Source organism: Camelus bactrianus, chromosome 16 (genome assembly GCF_048773025.1).
Source record: "Camelus bactrianus isolate YW-2024 breed Bactrian camel chromosome 16, ASM4877302v1, whole genome shotgun sequence".
In the NCBI taxonomy this organism is placed as follows: domain Eukaryota; kingdom Metazoa; phylum Chordata; class Mammalia; order Artiodactyla; family Camelidae; genus Camelus; species Camelus bactrianus.
Genome location: NC_133554.1, coordinates 1,957,133 through 1,977,776, shown reverse-complemented (window position 1 = coordinate 1,977,776; position 20,644 = coordinate 1,957,133). Strand labels below are relative to the sequence as shown.

At 59.9% G+C, this 20,644-nt stretch overlaps 1 protein-coding gene across 1 annotated transcript; it reads right to left on the bottom strand.

The window, feature by feature from the left end:
- Nucleotides 1-466: 466 nt before the first annotated feature.
- On the bottom strand, nucleotides 467-20,343 carry ADORA2B (adenosine A2b receptor; the record flags this gene model as incomplete). The annotated part of the gene is made up of 2 exons (XM_010945780.3): nucleotides 467-1,875; nucleotides 19,391-20,343. Coding segments are annotated over 2 exons (1,620 nt in total), but the record flags the coding sequence as incomplete, so codon positions are not given.
- Nucleotides 20,344-20,644: the final 301 nt, after the last annotated feature.

Genomic DNA, 20,644 nt, shown 5'->3' with positions numbered 1-20,644 from the left:
GAAGGAAAGATGAAAGAGAGTCCAAGAGGGGTACTGGAAGGGAGAGAAACTGGGACTCGGGACTCGTTCGGATCCCAGGGGAGTGCAGAGGAGCAAGGACGGATGAAAGTGGAAATGAGGCAGATCTCAGCCCTGGACGGGAACTTCTTACAGGGAAAGCTGTCTGAGAACAGGATCCTCAAAGGGCAGGCATCCCCTGTCTCCGCAGCGTCCCTGCTGCGGGAGGAAGGGAGTCGGTGTGCAGGCCCGTGACACAGATGGCTGGCGGCTGAGGAGCCCCCCCCCCCGTGCCCCCGCAGCCTGCGGGTGAGCGCGACGTGGATGCTGCAGCCTTTTGTGGTGCTGAGCTGGGCAAACACAACCTGTCAGAACTTCAGTACGTGGAAGCTTGGGCTTGGGTGCAGACTAATTTTTTAAGCAGTCTTCAGGATAAAGAACAGACGGGTAGGTGCAGCTCTGCACAAGCTGATGCGGCCCCTAATCTCGTTTGTTTATTTTTTCACCTAACATACAAACACAGTTATATAACTTTACTCAGTAAAATTTTCACACTTTGGGTTCCAACAACTTGGCCAAACTTGAACTTGGGAGGGAAGGAAGATTCACCGTCCGGCTCTAGAGAGGGAGGGGAGCCCGGTGGAGGCGGGGCCCCACTTCTCCAGGGTCTTCCTCCCGGGCACTTTGCTGTCTGTGGACAAGACCGTTATCAAACCCTGTAAGAGGATCCTCTCCCTACATTAATAGAGCAGTTTCTTGATTGAAGCATTATACTTTCAATTCTCCTGGTCGCCTTCCTCGGAACAAGTATATGTATTTTAGTATGTCCAACTTTTCCCATTACCTCTACGTTAAAAAACATTTGTTATTAAAACAGTTCACAGTGTTTCACAGTAAAATAACTTCAATCATTTTCTACCATGAAAGACATAGACTCTTAAGAAAACAATGCAGTCTTTCCCAGTCCATCAGCATCGCCCACACGGTGAGAGCAGCCAGAGAGAGCGGCAGGTACACCTGCCAGCCCTCGGAACGCACTCACAACACGGACACGTTAACTAGGAGTGTGGTCACTCCAGGGAGGTGCTTGCAGGAGGCCACCACTTGCCTGGGAGGTGGCGCTGTCTGTCACCTTGAGAATCTGCCAGCCGTGTCCGGTCCCTTTGTCCCTGTGAATCTGTGCCTTCTCCTCCCTGAGGCCAGAGCCTGGGTCACAGGCTCACATCGAGAGCAGGCTGCGGCCCCGCTGGCCCGTTCCCACTCTTGAGGACGTCCGTCTGGCAGAGAACATACCTGGAGATGATTCTGTGAAACATGCAGCGGAAGTCTCGGTTCCGGTAGGCATAGACGATGGGGTTGACAACCGAGTTGGCGTGGGACAGGAGGATGGCCGTGTTCATCACCCACCTGGGCTTTTCCTTGGCCCAGGCTGGCTGAAAAAGAGTGGCACAGTTGATGGCATGGACCGGGAGCCAGCACAGAGCGAAGATCCCAACGATCATGGCCAGGGACTTGGCCACGTGGATCTCTCGCTGGAGGACGGTCCTCGAGTGGTCCCTCAGCTCCATGCGCTGGAGCTGCCTGCAGGCCACCATGAAGATCTTGACGTAGATCGCCAGCATGGTGAGCAGTGGGGGCAGGACGCACCCAAAGAAGTTGAAGTACACCATGTAGCTCATGGGGACCACGTTCTCGAAAAGACACTTGACGCGGCAGCAGCTGTCGTTGGCGGGCCTGTCCCCGGGCTCCGTGCAGTTGGTGGCACTGCCTTTGCCTCTGTTCCACCCCAGGAACGGGGTCAGGCCTATGCCGAAGGCAAGGACCCAGAGCACAGCGATGACTGCTCGTGCTCGGGCGCCCGTGACCAGGCTCTTGTACCTGTTCAAAAGAACGCCGCCTGTTACAGTCAGTTTACAGTATCTGGCGACCAAAGTCCAAGACGCCCCTCTGCCTCTGGCTCCACGGCCTTTATTCCTAACAGCCTCCAGGCCCCCCCCTCGGGGCACCCCGGCCTTTCACCCTCAGCATGGAGCAGCGCTGCTCCAACAGGCTGAATACGATTTTCATTCTTGAGTGGTTAACTCGCCCCTGTCTAGTGACACGTCCTGGTGACTGAGGACAAGTGGAGAATTCTGGAAGGGTGCTTCCTAATCGCCCACATACTGACCTGGGGCCCAGGTCTCCTATGAGACGGTTCTAGGTGGTCTGGATACGCCAGGGGACAGAACACACGAAGATCCCTGCTTTTCAGGGACTTAGGTTCCAGGAGGAGGAGACAGATCATGATAAACAACAAGCACAGGCTGGGAAGCGGTGTGGGGAGTCAGGAGGAGGTATGTGCAGTGTGAAAAAGGAACAGCAGAGCAAGGATGAGCGGGCGTGGCAAGGCCTGCACTTCACAGAAGTCGGTCAGGGAGGCTTCGTGGACAAGGCAACACTTGAACAGCAGCCTGAGAGAGTGGGGCCCCTTGAGTCGGGCAGCAGCTGGTGACCCCGGGCGGGTGTCTTTCTGGTCTCCCACAAACACACAGAGGTCTGCCTTGGACCACAGGGGACTCACCCCCCAGACACCCCTATGAAAGGTGGGAGAACAGGAGTTCGGCAACGTCCCTCTCTCTCTCAGCTAGCAGCGAAGTTGATAAAAACTGGGAAATAACTTACCAAATATTAAATTTTTTCCAGTAATCTTTCAAGCATTAAGTCTTATTTAAAAATCTCTAGAAAACATTATACGCATTTTGGACATTCTCCTGTAAGCTAGTCCATCCGTGTTTGCAGCAGCGGGATAAGCTGCTACTAATGACTGGTTGGTAGTATGGATTCAGGATAATGTACGGAGAAACGTAATCTCTGGGAAGGAAACTGGGAAACGACAGGATACACGTTAGCATAACGCCTGTGCGTGGGAAGCATCCGACCTCCACCTCACGCGGCCCACGGACCTCAGCTCCGCCGCGTGCCCGGCGCCCGCCGCTCCTGGCCACGCTGCTCGCGGCACGGGACCAAGTCCTGTTCCCGCCTCACAGGCCGTCTGTCCTCACCGCCTCTGAGGCAGAGGCGGCCACTCCACTCTCTGGCCCCAGACTCACACCTGTCACAGAGCTTGTTTATCTGTTACACGTGTTTTCCCCTCAACTGGAATGTTCACCCTCTTCAGGGTTTGGACCGTGTCCCTTTGTGATGCAACCCCAGGGGCCAGCACAGGGGAGGCCCAGGAATATGTCGGGCTACAGATGCGTTCCTGGTGGGTTCTCTTGACAGCTCTAAAACGAGATTCCGCTCACTAGGGGTACCCGACGCCTGGACAGGCAGGAGCGCTGACAGTTTGCTGAGGAAGTTGACTGAGGTCCTGCCCGTAACTGACAGTGACCTTGACCTTCTCTGCCGCCCACGAGGGCAGCTCAGTTGTGGGGCCTTGGCTACAGATGACCTGCTGGTCTCAGCTGCTCACTGAATTTTTCTTGGCCAATAAATCCATCCATTTCCAAACCCTTTCTGCTTCCCTCCTCATCCAAGAATGTAAAGCCATTCCTTATCAAAATATTATTCCTGGTCATTGCCCTGCCAGAGTTGTGAAGACTGCAGCCCGACCCTGCCGGGGAACAGGGCAGAACCGCTGAGGTGACAGGACGCTGGCTGCACGCGCGGCCTGCCCTTCCTCCTCGTGCTTATAGGACGCGACCGCGCTGAACTGCGTGCAGCTGAGCACAGGCCAGCCAGGCGGCGCAGCAGGTCCAGGTGAGCAAACTCTCGTCAGTGACAGTCTGGGGTGGATCCGCAAGGTGGTGCTGGCCAGCGAGACAGAAGGAAGTCTGCCAGGGCACTTCCAGGAAAGACTCTACTTGGCCAGAGGGGAGAGACCTGCGAGGAGAGCTCTTCCTTACGCCCACCCCGTTCTGCGTTTGATGCTCTTACAGGGTCTGCGACGCCCAGAGCTGCAGCAGCCATGTTGTGAGCAGGAGGGATGAGCCTGAGGACGAGCAGGTGGCGAAGCAGAAAGAAGGACATCCTGCACCAGCACACCAACCCCAGGGCCACTGCAGCTCCGTGTCTGAGCTCAGGAGATAATTATCTTCAGTGCTTAAGCCACTGTCACCTGCAACCAAAAGCACACTCATACAAACTGAGGGGACGTTCATCTTCTAGTCCCACTTCCCTTGTTTTACAAGCCAGGAAACACATACAGAGTCTTTGAGTAACAAAGAAAATAGAAGAACCGTGAACAGACAACCAGGTCCTACTGCACAGCACAGGGAACTAATTCAGTGCCGTGTGACAGCCTGTAATGGAAGAGAGTCTGAAAAGGAGCATACGTGGGTGTAACTGAACCACCGTGCTGCACACCAGAAACCAGCACGACACTGCAAACCTACTACACTTTAATTAGAAAAAACAAAACAAAACAAAAGAACCAGAGACCAGAGCTAAGGCAGGACTTCCGGGCCTGTGTTCCTCAGGCTGCTGCTTCTGTTACGTGACTTTTTTAAGCAACGTTAGACGTGGATTAACTAATCCCGAGGGGTGGCTTCCTGCTAGAGTTCAAAACAAGTGAAATCCACCCACATCTGAACCTCTCAGAGCTGCAGGATCCCGCGCCCGTGAAAGACGGCTTTCACGCTAACCTGTCCCAGGTGAGGGCTTCATCAGGGCAGCTTTCTCTGGGGACCCCCATCTCGGCCTTTCTGCCGAAGGTTCACTATTCCACTCAGATTCTTCCTCCGTCCCGGGCGCCCTGCTCGGCACCGGGAGCCTGATCACAGCCCTCAAGGGCCGTGATGCCCGTAGAGGAGACAAGATGAACAGGTAAACAGGCAGACGTGTACCTGCAAATCAGAGTGGGTCTGGCCAAAGCAAACAAACGGCGCAGATCAGAGAACCGGAGGGCCCTGGGCACGGGCTGTCAGGAGGGCCTCTCACGCAGAGCTGACGGCGGGGGAGCGAGGATTTTGAGAAGTGGGGCAAAGAGCGTTCCTGGCAGACAGAACAGAATGTGTCAAGCTTTCAGGCAGGAAAGGATTTTACTTTCCTAGAGAAGCAAAAGGAAACGCGAATGAGCCTCAGATGAAGTGGGAACAGTTCCCAGGCCGTGGGAAGGAAGCCGGATTCTGACCCTTGACAGCAGCGGGAAGCCCCTGAGGGCCCTGAGCAGGGGCGGCCCTGACGGAGGCCTCGTGAAGCTCCCAGTCTGGAGACTGAGGGTCAGGGGAGCAGAGCCGTCAGGACACTGCTTCAGCGGTGACGGCAGGAGAGGACGCTGGCTGGGACCGGGGACAGGAAGGAGGGCGGGAACAGGCACTTTGGGAGCAGGAGCAACAGGTCCTGATGATGGACTGGGTGTCGGAAGATGAGGAACGAGGCTCGAGGGAGCGTTTGGAGAAGAGGCTGAGGACCAGGGACGTGGTGACGTCCCACAGAGCACAGGGCGTGCAAGGCGAGGTGGGGCGTGGGCCCAGTCCACCGGGGGACACAGAGCTGTGGGGGTGAGAATTAAGCAAGTTGTTTTCTGAGGACCTGAAATACCTGGCTAACGCGGAAACGTCAGACCCGCATCGCCATTTTCATCTTAAATGTGCCAGTGGTACTTGAAACTTTGAAGTGGGGGGACGAGAGTTCGCCATCCATTTCATCACCCCAGACAAGCTCTCCTTCCTGACGTCCTGCTCGCCGGCAGGCACTTTCCCATCCCAGCGGCCTTTGAACCGCATGACCAAACGCCAGGTTTGGGAGACACACGCCTGCTGAGCCCTCCCGGCCGCACGGGACACATCCGAGCGCCGAGCGTCCGCGGCCCGAGCACCTTGCGCGCCTGGGACGGCACAGCTGCCGTGTCCTGGTCCCAGATGTGGAAGCTGAGGCGCAGAGGTTCAGGGACGCCCTTGCTGCCGCCTTGGGGTTACAAACCCAATCTAACTGGGTTCCAGCTTCGCCAGGAGCAGTCACTGCCCTGCCCGGGACGCCACGGCCCTTCTCACACAGCCCAGCCTGGGCAGCAGCTTCTTCCCCAGGCACGTCTGCCCTCCTCAGAGTGCTGTCGGCGCTGCGAGCGCCCAGCCCCAACTCTGGAGCCAGCCCGTGGGAACTGGAGACTTGGAGGAAGAGGCCTCTGCCGCCCTCCTGGCAGGCAGCTCTTAAAAGGCGGCAGAGAGACTCTCCAACTCTTTATTCTGTCGGCGGACACAGCCAGACCCAAGGAGAGGGCTGGGCTCCAGAGGCAGAAGCGTGATCAGCACCGGAGCCGGGGCTCCACGACGGCGGGTGTCAGCGGCCCCGAGGCGTATGCCTGGGCCCCAGCACAGGTGGCACAGGGCCAGGGTGCCGCGAAGCCCCTGCACTGGGCGGGAGGCCGGGGGGACGACCCCTGGGTCTCTGGCATCTCGTGAAGGCTCTGGTCACCTCCCGCCGCGCCCTCTCTTTGCCCACTTCCAGCTGGGCCTCTGTCCTCTCCCTGGTGCCCGGCTCCCCCGGCTCCCCAGGCCCCCCAGGCCCCACCCCTGCTCCCTGCCTGCAGTCCCCACCTTGCTCCCCGGGTACTGGTGGCCTCAGAACCTGCGTGTGTGTGTCCCCAGATCATTCCTGCAAGGCTGGGAAAGTGTCCTTTCCTACATCTGCCCCTGGCGGGTCCCTGCTGTGCTGTGGCGCTGTGCACAGCGGTGAGGCCCTGGGAGCCGGACACTCGCCCCAAGTGCAGAGAAGAAAGTGAAAGGCAGTGTCCAAACGACCACAGGAAACACAGGCAGCTTGGTCATTCCAAGCAAGCGGCAGCCGCTCCAGGCACACAGCAGGGCGCTCCGGGGAAGCACAGGCCTCACCCACAGCTCAGAGACCGACAGGCAAGCAGGCACGTGGAGGGCGCAGCGCTAGGGTGCAGGGTGGATGGAGAGGTTAGGGGTTGCTAATGGAAGGGGACCACCAAGCCTGCCTGACAAGGACTGGCCTATTTCCTCCTCCGCTGGCTTGGCAGCCCTCAGCTCAGGCCAGGCCGCCTTCTCAGCCTCCGAAATCAGAATCCCCAGCTCTCAGGGTGCCCTCAGCCCAGCAGATCCCCAAGGGTCGCCATCCTGGATGGTGACACCACGCGGGGCCAGTCCCGACGGGGGCTGGATAGACTCTGAGCTCTGTCAGCAGAAAGCGGGGTAACAGTGGCCGCAGGACCCCATGCTGCCGGGTCTTTAAACACAGATATGTCGCGCAGAGAGCCCCCTGTGAACGCAGCTCACTAAGTGAGCACACGTGGAGTTCTGTTCTGCTGCTTAAAATGCTGACTGCTAAGTTTAGGGACCTTATCCTTTCTGTTCTGTCTCAAGTTTCATTCCTCTGTAATACAAATGCTTCTGCTGTAAAGCAGTATCTACGTTCTCAGAAAACTTCATGTTCTCTGAAATTACACCCAGATACAATAACAGGACTTATGTGAAAACGGGGTTAGGGCCGACCACTCAAAACCTACAAAATGCTGTAACCAGAGCTCTGACAAAAAGAATGACTTGCAGCACCTAGGCAGGCAGGTCAGCGGGGCTGGAGGTTGCCTCGGTGCATTTTAAAAATGTACCCAAAACGTCTAATGGACACTGGCAAGACTGTAACTAGAGCAAGGCTGGTAGGTGCCAAGACAAGGCAGATGACAGCGGAGTTCCGAGCGGGGCCTGTTCCCAGGCTGGCGGCACACGCCCAGCGGGCAGTCTGGCCGAGCCTGGCGGGCTGGGGCGCAGCTTTCTGACGGAGAGGCCCAGGCATGGCAGCGTTTTGCTCCTGTTGGTCCTGGGAGCCCCGAGGCCCTCCAGCTGCACAGCTGTCAAGCCCTGGGCTTCTCTGTCTCTTGCTGAAGCTGGGGACGCCAGCCTCACTGTCCCAGCTCCGTACCCCGGGGCAGAATCCCAGATGAGCCACACCACAAGGCTCTGCATTGTACCGACGTCCCTCCCCTGCTCTCCCGTCACCCGGAGGAAGCAGGCCGGTCCATACGGAGGTGTACCACCAAGTGCCTGGTGAACCCTTGATTCCCGCATCACCCCCGTGCACCGCCCGCTGAGCCGTGCGCTCCTCACCGCAGAGACTCTGCCTTAGTACCGTGCATCCAGAACACCTAACCCTGGGCCAGCAGGCCAACGGTGAGGAAGGGCCCACGTTTCTGAGAAAGGAACAGGACGCTGGGCTCTCGGCACACACACACGCTGCACACCGTCCTGGCAGCACTGAACAAAACAAGCTGTGGGTGTGTGGTTGCACCCCCAGCTTCAGCTGAGAGCTCACAAGGGCCCTCTCTGCAACAGGGACTTTCTCATGCTCAACAGCTGGTTGCTTCACACCGAGTTAACGGGGCTTATAAACACTGTCTGGAACAGAAGAAGAAACAGAAACTCTGCAGGGCACCGTGTCTATTAAAGAAACAGCACAAAAAGCTTCCCCCACAGAAAGCTGAAGACCCAGACGACTCCACTGATGAGCTGCAGCAAGAGCAGGAGAAACCAATAAAACCACTTCCACACAAAAAGAACTGTTTGGCTCTATTTATATGATGATCTGCACGTGGGGAGAAGTCTCTGTGCTGCCGTTTGTGGTAAATGTTGGGGGCAGCCTGTCTCGTCTCTACAGCCTGACCTCGTCAGGGCCCTGGCCTGTGGGGCCGCCTGCGGCCAGGACACCACCTGCCCAGCCACCAGGCAGCAGGCCGCCAGAGCCGGCCTTTCCGCTGAGCTCTGAGGAGGCCCGGACCCTCAGCCACCCTGGCCCCTGGGGGTTCTCGTCTCCTCCTGCAGTCAGACCTGCCTGCATCCCGGCGGCGGCCTGACCGGGGCCCGGGCTGAGCCCACAGGTGCAGGCGGTAGGAGCGATGCCGCCGTCCTTCCCAGTCACCCAGGGCCAGCAGCAGAAGGGACGGCTGGCAGCCCTCCCCACCCGCGTGCGAGAGGACGCTGTCCAGAGTGGCCTGACAGAGACTCGCCCCCTGGAGACTGAGGGCGGGGCGGGACCAGGCCCCCGGGTCACCTCTCAGGCTGTTCTTTGACCCAGCTCACATGTTGGTCTCCTGTATCGGATGGGAGCTGGGGGCAGCCCAAGGCTGCTGGGCTCCGGACGCTGAAGCCCTCCAGTGAAGCAGGACCCCTGAGAGAAAAGGCCACTGCCTGCACCTGGACCAGAGAAGAAGGACACCTGCTGTCCCCTCGCCTCACAGAAGTACCCTCCCGGGGCTGGGGCTGAAACGCACCACGCTCCAGGTACAGCGCCGGGAGCGCGGCGGCCACCGCGTGCACAGGCGAGCAGCGGGCAGGGACACGCGGCAGCAGGGCGCCCGTGCCCGTGATGCTGGCCCTGGCTGCCTGGCCGTCCCAGCGTCCGCCGCGCTCCTCCGTGGTGACCCTTGCCCCTGTGTCAGCAGTGGGTCCCCTGTGGGCCGCTCTGCGTCTCTGGGAGTATCTTGGCTCTCATCAGGCTTCACCAGTGAGTTTTATCACCTACAGCCTATTCTTGCCTGGACCAGTTATTACTATGACAGCTGCCAAATGATGATCCGCTTAACTCAGCTATTCCGACTCATTAATTAGACGGTATTCTTCTGGAAGCAAGAGTTCTTCCAAGTCACTATTCAAAACAAAACAAAACAAAACACCTCTCCTAGCTCTGCTCATTGCGAGGGCCTGGAAGAAATGATGGCCAGCAGCAGTGAGCACACCCACCCTGGTCTTGGCTTCAGAATACCGTTCTCCACAGAAAGGAGACGGGGCACCTTGGGAAATGGCTGGTGCCAAAACTAGACAACACAATGGGAGCCTGTGCCAGAAGTAAGGAAGTGCTCAAACTGACGAGGAGCTCAAACAGAAGTGAACTAGAATGGACTCCCACTCGCCAACTCTGGGCATCAAAATGAATAAAGGAATGGATTATAACACACTGAATGAAAATAAAATTCCTTAACTTAAGCCCACTGGCATTTGAAACAATAGTTTAAGGAAGAGCAGGGAAAAGGTAAACCTCTTCTCTACAGAAGAATGCTGACTAGGAAGGTGGAAGGAATGAGAAACAGTAAAATTACCATTTTACATGGTAATCGCTGATCCAGGCGAGAAGCGGCCAACAGGGAAACCACACCTTTACGGCGATGAATGCTGGCAGACACAGCCACAGCCACAGCCTCGGGGTGAGACCCAACACAACAGCACCGGGACAGACGCACCCTGCGTGCCTCTGCGGGCGGCGGGCTGACGTGGACACGGTGTCACGGAGACAGCTTCCCACCAAGAATGTCCATCCTGACTCTACCCACAAGGAAACAACCAAAGCCAAAGTAAGGCACCGTCTTGAAACAGACTGGGGAAGAGAGACTGAGAAACGCTTCCAGATTAAAGAAAACTAAAGGAGCATATGAAGTGCACGCATGATCTTTTACTGGAAACTGGATTTAAAAAAACTTTAAAGACCATGATCGGGTTAGGTGGGACGTCTAAGGAGCCTGTACTGTGTCAGTGCTAGAGCTCCTGGGTGCAGCTGTGTGTGTGTGTAAAACACAGACAGCAAATGTAGCAAAACATGAACACGGGAACTTGTATCAGTTTTGCAACATAGAAATTGTGGGAAAAATACGCTAGTTCAGAATGACTTATTCTCTCTGAAACTACAAACCACATGAGATTGGTCAAATGGATACAAACGTACACACACACGTCCAGGTACAGATGCACAAACATATATACATACGTATGTTTCTTTTAGTAGCTGGGACTTTTTAAAGGTTACAGAATGAATGCAGTGTGTGTGTGTGTGTGTGTGTGTGTGTGTGTGTGTACGTAAGGGCACACACTGCATTCATTTTGTAATTTTTAAAAAGTCCCAGCTACGACAAACTCCATGCCAGGTGATTTCTGAAAATGCGCACGCTGGGAGCTATGCACGCCTCTGCAGCGCTGCTGACGTCTCCTCGCTGGTTTTGGCAAAGCCGGTCTGGATCCCCCCCCCCAACTCCTGCTCGGCCCCCCTCGGGCTCTCACTCGTCCCCTCTTTGTGCTGACGACACCCTCCATGGGCTTCTTGGGTCTCAGCAGCAAGCTCGTCCCTCCCTATCAGGGCAGGTCCCACCAGCACACACGCGTGTGCACGCACACGCAGACATGCACACACTGCCCTCTCCTCGATGTGTCACAAGCTGGTAACTAGACCACCTACTGGAGATAATGGGGGAACAGCATGAGCCCTGCTGATAATGGAGAAGGAAAGGTGACCTTAAACAAATTAAAAATAATTAAGAAAACACCTGCAAGCAGGCAGAGAGCTGCAAAGGAACCCCGGGTACCTCCCAGGAGGAGTGCTGAGAAAAGTAGGAAGAGTCGGCAGGTAAGGCGCATCCCAGGCAGAGAGAACGGCATGTGCAAAGGCCTGGCTCCGTAAGTCAGGAACTGAGGGGGTCCGGGAGCAGGGCAGAGAGCGAAAGGAGGCAAGGGCGGGGTGAGGCTGGAGGAGGGACGGGGCCAGTGCGAGGCGGGCGTCCCAAGGCGCTGGGAGCATCAGGTCCAGGAAGGAGGTGCAGTCAGGTTTCCATCTGAGAACGGCTGCCGCTGGGCGGAGGGTGGCTGAAGGGCAGGAGGGAGGCTGAGAGCCCGGGTCCTGGAGCAGCGGATGTGGCGGGGGAGTGGAGATGGGAGCCCAGAGAAGTGGCTGCTGGAGGGTTCAGGAAGTGCTGCTGACAGGACGTGCTCTGCGATGCCTTTCCACAGAGCTTCACTGTCTGCACACGCTGGTGTTGGAGTCAGCGCTGGAAAGCAAGACGTCATACAGAAAGCTGCTCTGGGAAGTTTGTGGGGGCAGGGCTGGACAAACCAGGCAGTAAACCGGAGAAGGGGGGCTGAGAGCGGGCGAGGAGCTGGTCTGTGCTGAACAGCCCAGGGGCTGGAGGATCAGACGATGCTGCGCTGGCAGCATCAGGACCGGTGGGGTCCAGAGCCAGAACCGTGGAGGACGCAGGGCCCCAGACGCCACCACGGACTGCCCAGCTCCACCTGAGGCAACGCTGTCCCAAAGCCCCCATGTCTCCAGGATGGCGCCCCACCAGCCACCCAGAAATCTGGGGTCACCCTGCACTCTTCCTCTCCCTGAAGCCCAGCATCCTACTGAGTCAGCAGGTCCCCTGAACCTGTCCCCGCGGTCCCGCCCTCCAGCCACGGGCACGCCCCTCAGTCCACGGGTCCAGAGACCCCCGCCGACCGCCCGGGCTGACGAGGCCTGCGGGTCTCACACTCTGGGCTCAGCCCGCCTGGCCCTGACCCGCCCCGGCTCTGGTCCTCGCTCGCTGCCTGTACTTCCAGGGCCCGTGTCCGCGGCTCTGCTTGGCTCCGTGGCTTTACCGGTGGCCCCTCTGCTCTGAACTTGGCCAGACATCTCGGCTGGCATCGCACACTGGTCTCCCCTGGGGGAGGACTTCAGATTTCATGCATCTCAAATACCTCTCGATTGTACCTGCATCTCCAGAGCCTCTGCCCCAGTCATGCCTTCTTCCTCGTCGCCTGGATGGCAGCAGGCCACCCTCCGTGATCTTGTCCTCTCCAGCCCACCCCCCTGCTGTCCCCCACAGTAGCTGTTTTATGATACAAACCTGATCACAGCAAACCCCTGATTAAAATCCTACCCTGGACTTCCAGGTCCCACCCAATTGTCACCTCCCAGAAAATCCCCTTTAGATGACAGTAGAAAAACAAAAGAGGAAATAAATTCATAACCATCCCCAAAATGCAAGTGGAAGGTGACATCCAGCAAACCAGAGACCTTGATGAGTTTCTAGAACCCAGGTGGCAGACAGGATCATGAGGATGGGGCCTGGAGCCTTAAACTGGAAACAGGGATGACCAGGAAGAGAGGCTACAGGCTGGCTGACAGCAGGTACCAGAACGGAGCAGAGGTCAAGGGAAACTGCCTGCTGGCCGGCCTGCGGGCGGCCTCTCCCGCCCAGCCAGTGTCCCCCACCTCCCACAGAGCTGGGCACGCACCCCTCCTGCTCCCACCCTCTCCCCAGGCTGGAGCCTGACCCAGAGCCGGAGGACAGGGCCGGGGAAGAGGTTTGGATCCGTATACTCTGCCACAGCAAGAATCCGAACCATGTGAATCCAAAAAGTTCTCAAGATCGACTGAAAAAAATTTAACCTTAAATCCAAAGTGAAAATATAAATGCTAAAATTAAAAAAGAAGAAGAAGAAGGGGAAGAAAAAGTCAAGGACCCTTCCAGGGAGAATGAGAAGCTGAGGTGCCGGGACCTCGCAGGTAAGAGAACGTTTGGGAGATGAGCTCAGTCACGGAGGGGACCCACCTTCCCCTCGAGCATCCCAGAAGGAAGAGCCAGAGCAGATGGGGACAAGGAAGCAATCCAGGAGAGGAAATACTCTAGAAAAACCATTTTTAAACATCTCAGAGCTGAAGACAGACCTGAGCCTTCAGACTGGAGAGGTTCCCCTCCTGGTGCCATCGCCAAATGAAGGGGAAAAGCTGAAACTCAAGTTTTAGACCCGACCTCATGGCATTTCAGGACGCCAGGCAGAAGCAAGTGACCCCAACGGCTTCCAGGGGAAACGCGAGTTACGAAGGAGAACCCCACCCACGGCGGACCTCTCGAGCCACACGGGGTGTTCCCACAAGTGCCGTCGGGCTCCTGGGCCCACGTCCAGCCAAACCACCGAGCATGTGGGAGAAATCTAGACACTTCTGGCACGTAAGAGCCCGAGTCCTGAAAGAACCACCGAAGGCCGACATACAAACAAACAAACGTGGGCTCCCAGAAGGACGGAAGAAGGAAACGGGGAATGTGAGACCCGGTCGGGCGGCCCCAAGACTGTGATGCAGGGGCCGCTGCGGGACCTGCCAGGAGCACCGTCTCCCCGAGAGGACGGCTTTGGTGACCCGAGTCCTACTTCCGCGTCCTGGCCGATGAGAAGCACACGGCTCCAACACCACAGACGCCGTTTCTCGGCTTCCGCTCTGAGACGTCCAGGAAACTTTACGACAGTTCCAGAATAAAACGCAGGCACTCTTGACCCTGACGGCGCAGGAGGGAGCCCGCGGCAGCCGCACAGGGAGGGCGCGACTTTTCCTTGTTTTCCTGGATGGACAACAGCCACTGCCTGCAAGTGATGGGATCAGATGCAGAGGCTGAAACAGGAACCCCAGGAGGAAAACCAAAATGTAGCAAGAGCTGGAAGGAGCGGGCGGGAAGGGCTTGGGGAGGCAGGTCAGTGGGTGCTGTTTAAGGATGGTGGCTCGAGCCCGGGTGTCACCAGAGGGCGTGACCCTTGGAACCGGCCTGGGGCTGCCCCTCAGGGAACCCCAGCACCGGCCTTCCAGAAGCAGCGCTGCCCCCTCCCACAGCCCCGGCTGGGTTAGCCGCCGGCCGCGAGCCCGGGCCCGGGGCGTCTGTTCCCGCTTTCATTCTTTCAAAGAAGGGACGCTTGCTCTTCGCCGCTAAGCCTGTCAGCCTCTGCGCGAGCACGGTGAATGGCTTCCCCAGCGGGGAAGGACCGCAGGGCGGGGCCGGGGAGGTGGGGCCTCAGTCCCTGCACCTGAGGAAAGAGGGGGCGGGGGAGATGCCCAGGGCGGAGCAGCTGTAAGCCACGCCCTCGGGCAGAGGAGCCGCGCCTCCTCCCTCGGCCACGATGCCCCATGCTGTCCTGGGGCACCAGGAGGGTCCCGACCACGGTCCTCTGGTGTCCTCACTCGTCCGCTCGAGAGGGGACCACTCACCATGGGGAGTTCTGGATGGCCGCAGGTGGCAGCCTCTCCCTCCCACTGTCACACAAAGGCTCCCGGGACGACAGGCTCCCCAGGCCTGGCTGTGTGCCCCTGGGCAGACAACCCTCTGAGCCTTGCTTTCCCCACCTGCAGAGTCGGAAGGTCACGGCATCGTTGTCATAAGAAGAGCACATAGGGGCCCAGACCCAGAAAAGGGCGAGTGGTGGCCGCCCACGACCGTGGTACAAGGTTTGGGGACCGGAGCAGCAGGCACACCACTGCTCACACCCGTCCCCGCGGCTGCACCTGTGCTGTGACCGCGGCCAAGAGAGGACAGTGAGGTCGAGGCTGGGTCCCACAGGGTCCCAGGTCACCTGCCGTGTGAAAAGCTCTCTCTCCAAGTGACCAAAGGCAGCCCCGGGCTTTCCAGGGCTCTGCGCCCACTCGGCGGGGACCCACGGCAGGCCCACTCCCCCGCACGCAGGCTGCGGACTCATCTGCAGAGGGGCTTCTGGTCACCGCGCCAGCTCCGGGCCAGGGCCCCAGGGCAGGCCTCAGGTGGCCAGGGGGACCCTCCTTCCCCAATGCCCACCTCCTCCCCGCTCTACGGCTCCCAGGTGCTCCTGGACGACCCTTCAGCTGGGTGGCCTCTACCCCCAGCGAGGGCCCAGGACCTCCGGGCACACCCAGACTGGAGAGCGGCTCTAGGGGAGCAGGAGAGGGCTGGGGGCTCCCAGCAGGACCTGGTTGGGAGCTGCTGGAAGACGTGTGTGACAAGGCCCAAGAAGGACCCTGAGATTCTACCGAAAGGGGGCCTTGCAGGGGTGACCTGACAGGAGCGGTTCAGTGGCGCCATGGTGACATCAGAGGTGGAGGCAGTGACACCGGAAGATGTGTTGGAGGAGTTTCCTGGGGAGGAAACGCAGGACGGGGCCGGTGCTGGGGGAGGGGCATACGAACGGTGGCTTCCTGAGGCCCCTGGAACAAGGCGCCACACACTTGAGTGCGGGCTCAGAGTGCTCGCACCCCCAGTCCTGGAGGCCAGAGGCCCGAAACACAGGCAGGCCCGCGTTCCCTCCGAGGCTCTGGGAGAACCAGTTCCAGTCCCCTTCCAGCTTCTGGGGCCGCCCAGCGTCCCCTGGCTGTGGCCGCGTCCCTCCTGCCTCTGCCTCATCGTCACACGCCGCCTCCTTCCTCTCCACAGCTACTTACACAGACGAGATTGCACCTTGGGGCCAGCGGAGCACCCTGGGTGAGCCACTGTCCCTGAGATCCCCGTGGGGGGATGTCCGTCTGTCTCCCACGTGAGGCGGGGACTCGAGCGTGGACGGCTTTCTGGGCCACCATTCACCCTCATGGATGAGTTCATCTGGAAGAGGAAGCGGCACTGACCCAGAAGGGGGCCCCCAGGCGGGGCTCCTTGGGGAGGCGGCAGGGGCACCCAGAGCTGACACCTCCTTTCCCAGCTTGTGTCAAAACAAAACAACAGCACAGATGCATTTTGTCATGTGGGAAGGGTAGCTCAAATTTTAAGAAAGAAAGAGCTCTGGAAAAAACACCCCCAATCCTCTGCCAACACCCTGCAGTCCCATCACCTAGGAGGGGCTGAGGAGAGGCCACCCTGCCACCCAAGGCGCAGTCCTGCTAAGAAGTCCCCAGTCCCACCGTCCCAGAGAGGACCTGAGAGGCCCCGGGAAGATGCCTCCACCTGCCAAAGGGGGTGGGAAGGTGAGCGGGAGAGGGTCCACTGACAGGGGACAGACAGACAGACATGCCCCACCCTCCATTCTGCTGACCATCCAGCCATCCCAACAGCCGCCTCCGGCTCCACCAGACACTCGGCGCCCAGTGCTGGGGGATCAGGGTCTTGTGTGGGGAGTGGCGGACAGAAGCGACCACACAGCCCCCCTCACCGCCCCCTGCATGGCCCGGGGTGTGGTGCCCAGGGAACAAGATCAGATTAGGGAGGAAGGAGGAAGTGCTCCTGCCGGTAGTGGCCTGCCGGGGAAGTGAGCAGCTGTGGGCAGACACACCCACCCCGCATACCCCGCCAGCTGGGGGGCCACCCCTCCCTGCCCGCGTCAGGGCACCACTGGGACTGGACCCTCTGTCCAGGCAGCATCACCAGCTGCACGGACTTGAACTTGAGTTAGAGGTCTTTCTTCTGTGTGGTCACCCCTCTCTAAGGCCAAGGAGATGGGAGCAGACACGCCTCCCCTCCACCTCCATCCTCCCAAAGTTCTGACTTTTTTTTAGCATCTCCTCCGACTCCTCTCTCCTCCTGCACTGTACCCTTCCCTGCCTTGGCAACTGGGTGGCCGGTGCGGCTGTGGGCTCCGTGGCCTTGCACTCAGAGCCTTGGAGCAACTACAAACACCGAGGCTAAGTCCAAGCACTGTTCTTGCCCAGCTAAGAGGCGTGCCTAAGCACCTGGCCCCTGTTCCCTGGCTCACCCCCGGTTACTGCTGCCTTAATAGGGGAGACACCCGCTCCCAGACACTCTTCCAACTTCACTCCCACCGACCCGTGACCTGAGTGAGAGCTGCCTGGCCCAGGTCAGCAAAGAAGGGTGCCTCCAGGTTCCCTGACTCCCCAAGGTCCTCAGACTTCGGTGGGACCAGAAGTCCCTGGTTACCTACTGATACTGGGACCCACACACACCCCACTCCAGAGATTCTGATTCAGGAGGGCCTGGTGGGGTCCTGTAATCTGCACTGAGCCTGCTCATGGGGCTGGAAGTGCTGAAACAGCTGTGGGAAGAGGGCCTGCCAACGGGCTCCAGAACCCTCCCACCCGTGAGGGTGGGCTTGGCCGGGGCGCGAGGTGGGGGGCTGTCAGATGCCGTACCTTCTGGGGATGGGGACTTGGGGCTGCTCACACACACCTCCTCCAGGCCTCTGACCTCCCGGGGGCAGGCCAGGAGGGCAGGGATGGGACCTGCCCTCCGCCTCCCCCACCCCCCGCCCTTAGCAAATGCAAAGAAGTCAGGGGCCTGTGACTCAGGTTTCTTTCCCCTTAACACATCCACACCCACACCCATGTTTCTTAGGACCCCACCCAGCACACACCAGGACAAGAACTAACAGAGTCAAACTTTTACGGGACTTCCTGCTCCAGTAATTCCACTGAGCTGAGGTCTCTCTGGACCTCTGCCCAGGCAACCCCACGGGGCTTCTGTCTGCTGGGCAACTTGGGCCAGGGCTGCTGACTGCCTGCTGGGGGCCATGGAGTAACCAACACGAGGACCAGGAGGCAGGAAACGGAGACAGTGCCAAGCCACCCCAGGCCTCGGCAATCCCTGTGACACCTGATGGGACGCCGGAGGCCTCCTGGTCGCCAGCCAAGGGCAGCAGGAAAGGCTGGGACACGCAGCTGAGGCTCACAGCCTGCGAGCAGGGGGTCCTGCTCCCGCTGGGACCCAGGACACACACCACAGGAACGAGGCTCAACACATCAGCTGGGCTGACGGGCTCTGGGAGCCTTCTTGCCATCAGTTGCCTCAGACACATTTACCTTACAACCAATTCACTGCAGGCAGGATCCACTTCCAGAAACATCAGCACACTTTCTGCCCACATCCCAACACTGACGCCACACACAGCCCTGCTGGCACACTGACAGCACGCGGGAACGCGGGGCCAGCTCTGAGTCCAAGTCCTGCTCCCACACCACTCCATCCTTCCAGAGGCCAGGTCCTGAGCCACCAGCCCCTCGCCTACAGGACGCAGGTAACGGTCCCTACCTTTGGAATTACTGCAGGGTTAAAGGATATAAGTTTAATACAATGCGTCTCACAGAGCTGGCACTCAGGAGATTAATTCCTTCCTCTCCCTCCTACTCCTGTGACTCAGTTCCCCTGTCTCAGTTCTAAATCCAAAGAGATCCCAAGTTTACCCAATTCAGAAAAGCCAAGGGGCCCTGGCGCCAGAGAGAGTTAAGTACTTCTCATCGGCCCTCAATGATACTCTAGCTCTCAGGTTCTCCGCTACTACTGGGGCTCCACTCCCCTGGCTGGCTCCACCCCCCGAATCCTAAATCAGATTCTGAGTGTGGGAGAAAGAGCAGACCCCCAAGTTCTTCAGTTTCCTGAAATCCTAGCGGCACTTTCCCAGCCGGCTGGGACAGGCTGGCAGTGGATAAACGTTACACAACGCACGAGGCTCTCAGGCTGTGGGTCCTGGCGAGCCAGGAAGCACTTTAACTCTCTTTAAGTATAAGGGGGTGGTTACAGTCCTCACTAGGCACGCAGCATTCCCCAAAATTAACTGGCACCTCCCCGGGGTCGGCAGGTACATCCTGATGTTGGGCGTAAAGTAATGTCATTCTGCCCAAGCGGGTCCCAGCATCCAAAGTTGCCCCAGAGCCTCCCTGGCCCAGAACCCCAGCGCTTGGCCGAGCGGAGGGGATGCGATCACCAGCCTGTGCGCCTGGCCTCCTTCCGCCCGCTCGGCGGCGCTTTCCCGAAGCTGCACCGCGGGGATGGCGCCCAGAGCTGCATCCCGGAGCCCCAGAGCTGCCCCTCCTGGGGCTCCCTTCAGGAGATGCTCGTCCCGGCCGCCGAGAGGGTCGGGCTGGCCCGGAGCACGTGGGTCGGGAGGCCTCTCGTCCAGGTGCGGGCGGGAGCTCGCGCGCCCCGCGCCTCCGCCGGGAGGGTCTGGGTTCCCGGGGGCGGCAGCAGGTCAGGGCGCCTCACCTGAGCGGGACGCGCACGGCCAGGTACCTATCGACAGCCACGGCCAGGAGGCTGAAGATGGAGCTCTGCGTGAGCACCAGCACGAAGCAGGCGAGGAACAGGCAGCTGTGTAAGTCGGTGCAGAAGCCCAGGCTGATGGTGACGGCGAAGGGGATGGCGAACAGCCCCACGGCCATGTCGGCCGCCGCCAGGGACACCAGGAAGTAGTTGGTGGGCGTCTGCAGCGCGCTCGAGGCGCCCACCGCCGCGCACACCAGCACGTTGCCGGCCACCGACAGCGCGGCCAGCGCCAGCTCCAGCGCCACGTACAGCGCGTCCTGCGCCTCCAGCTTGGGCTCGGCCCCGCCGGGCTGGCCGGAGCGTCCGGACCGCGCGTCTCCCGCCGCGTCTGAGCCCGGGACTCGCGCTCGGCCAGGCGGCCGGGCTGCCGGGCGGGGCGGCGCGGCGCGGGGGCGGCGCGCATTGGCTGTGCCCGCCCGCGTCCGCCCGCGTCCGCCCGCGGCGCCGCCCCCTCCGCCCAGCCGCCGCGGGCTCGGCGGCTCTCGGCGGCGCGGGGTCGGGCCGTAGCGTCCCCGTGGCGCCCCCCGGCCGGGTCGCGGTCTCCAGCGCTTCTCGCGCCCAACTCGCTGTCCGAGCGCTCGCCCCGTCCTGCGGCCGGGAGCTGGGGCGGGGGTCGGGATCGGACCTGCCGGGGCGCCCGCCCGTCCCCGCGAGCCCCTGGGGCTCAGAACCCACACCGCGGGGCGCCGACCTGCAGCCTTGCGGGCTCCCCCACCGGACCCCGTGGACCGCGCTGGACCAGCAGGGCTCGCCTGCAGAGGACCGGGTGCCGCGAGGAGGCAGCGAGGAGCCCGAACTCGCGGCCGCCTCGGGCCACTCGTTCCGACCTCGCCCGTTCCTCGGGCCGGGCACCCGACGGCCAGACCACCTCGGGATCGCGCCGCGCCGCGCCCTCATCCCTGCACCCGCGCCGGCCTCCCCGCCGCCGGCTCAGCCCCCTACTCGCCGATCTGCCTGTCCCACGTCCTCACTTCCTCGCTCGTCCCCTAGCCCCCAACGCCTGTGCTCCTCAGCCCCCTGCTCCCCTTCACGCCCACCCCGGGTCGGCTCCGGCTCCCCAGTCCTCACACGTGCCTCAACCTGAACTCCAAAATCTTTCCCCTGCAGCCCCAGTGCCTTCTGCGTGCCCTGCCTGCACATCCGCCCGGAGAGCCCGGCCCGAGCCAGCAGGTCCAAAACCAAGCTCATCTTCAG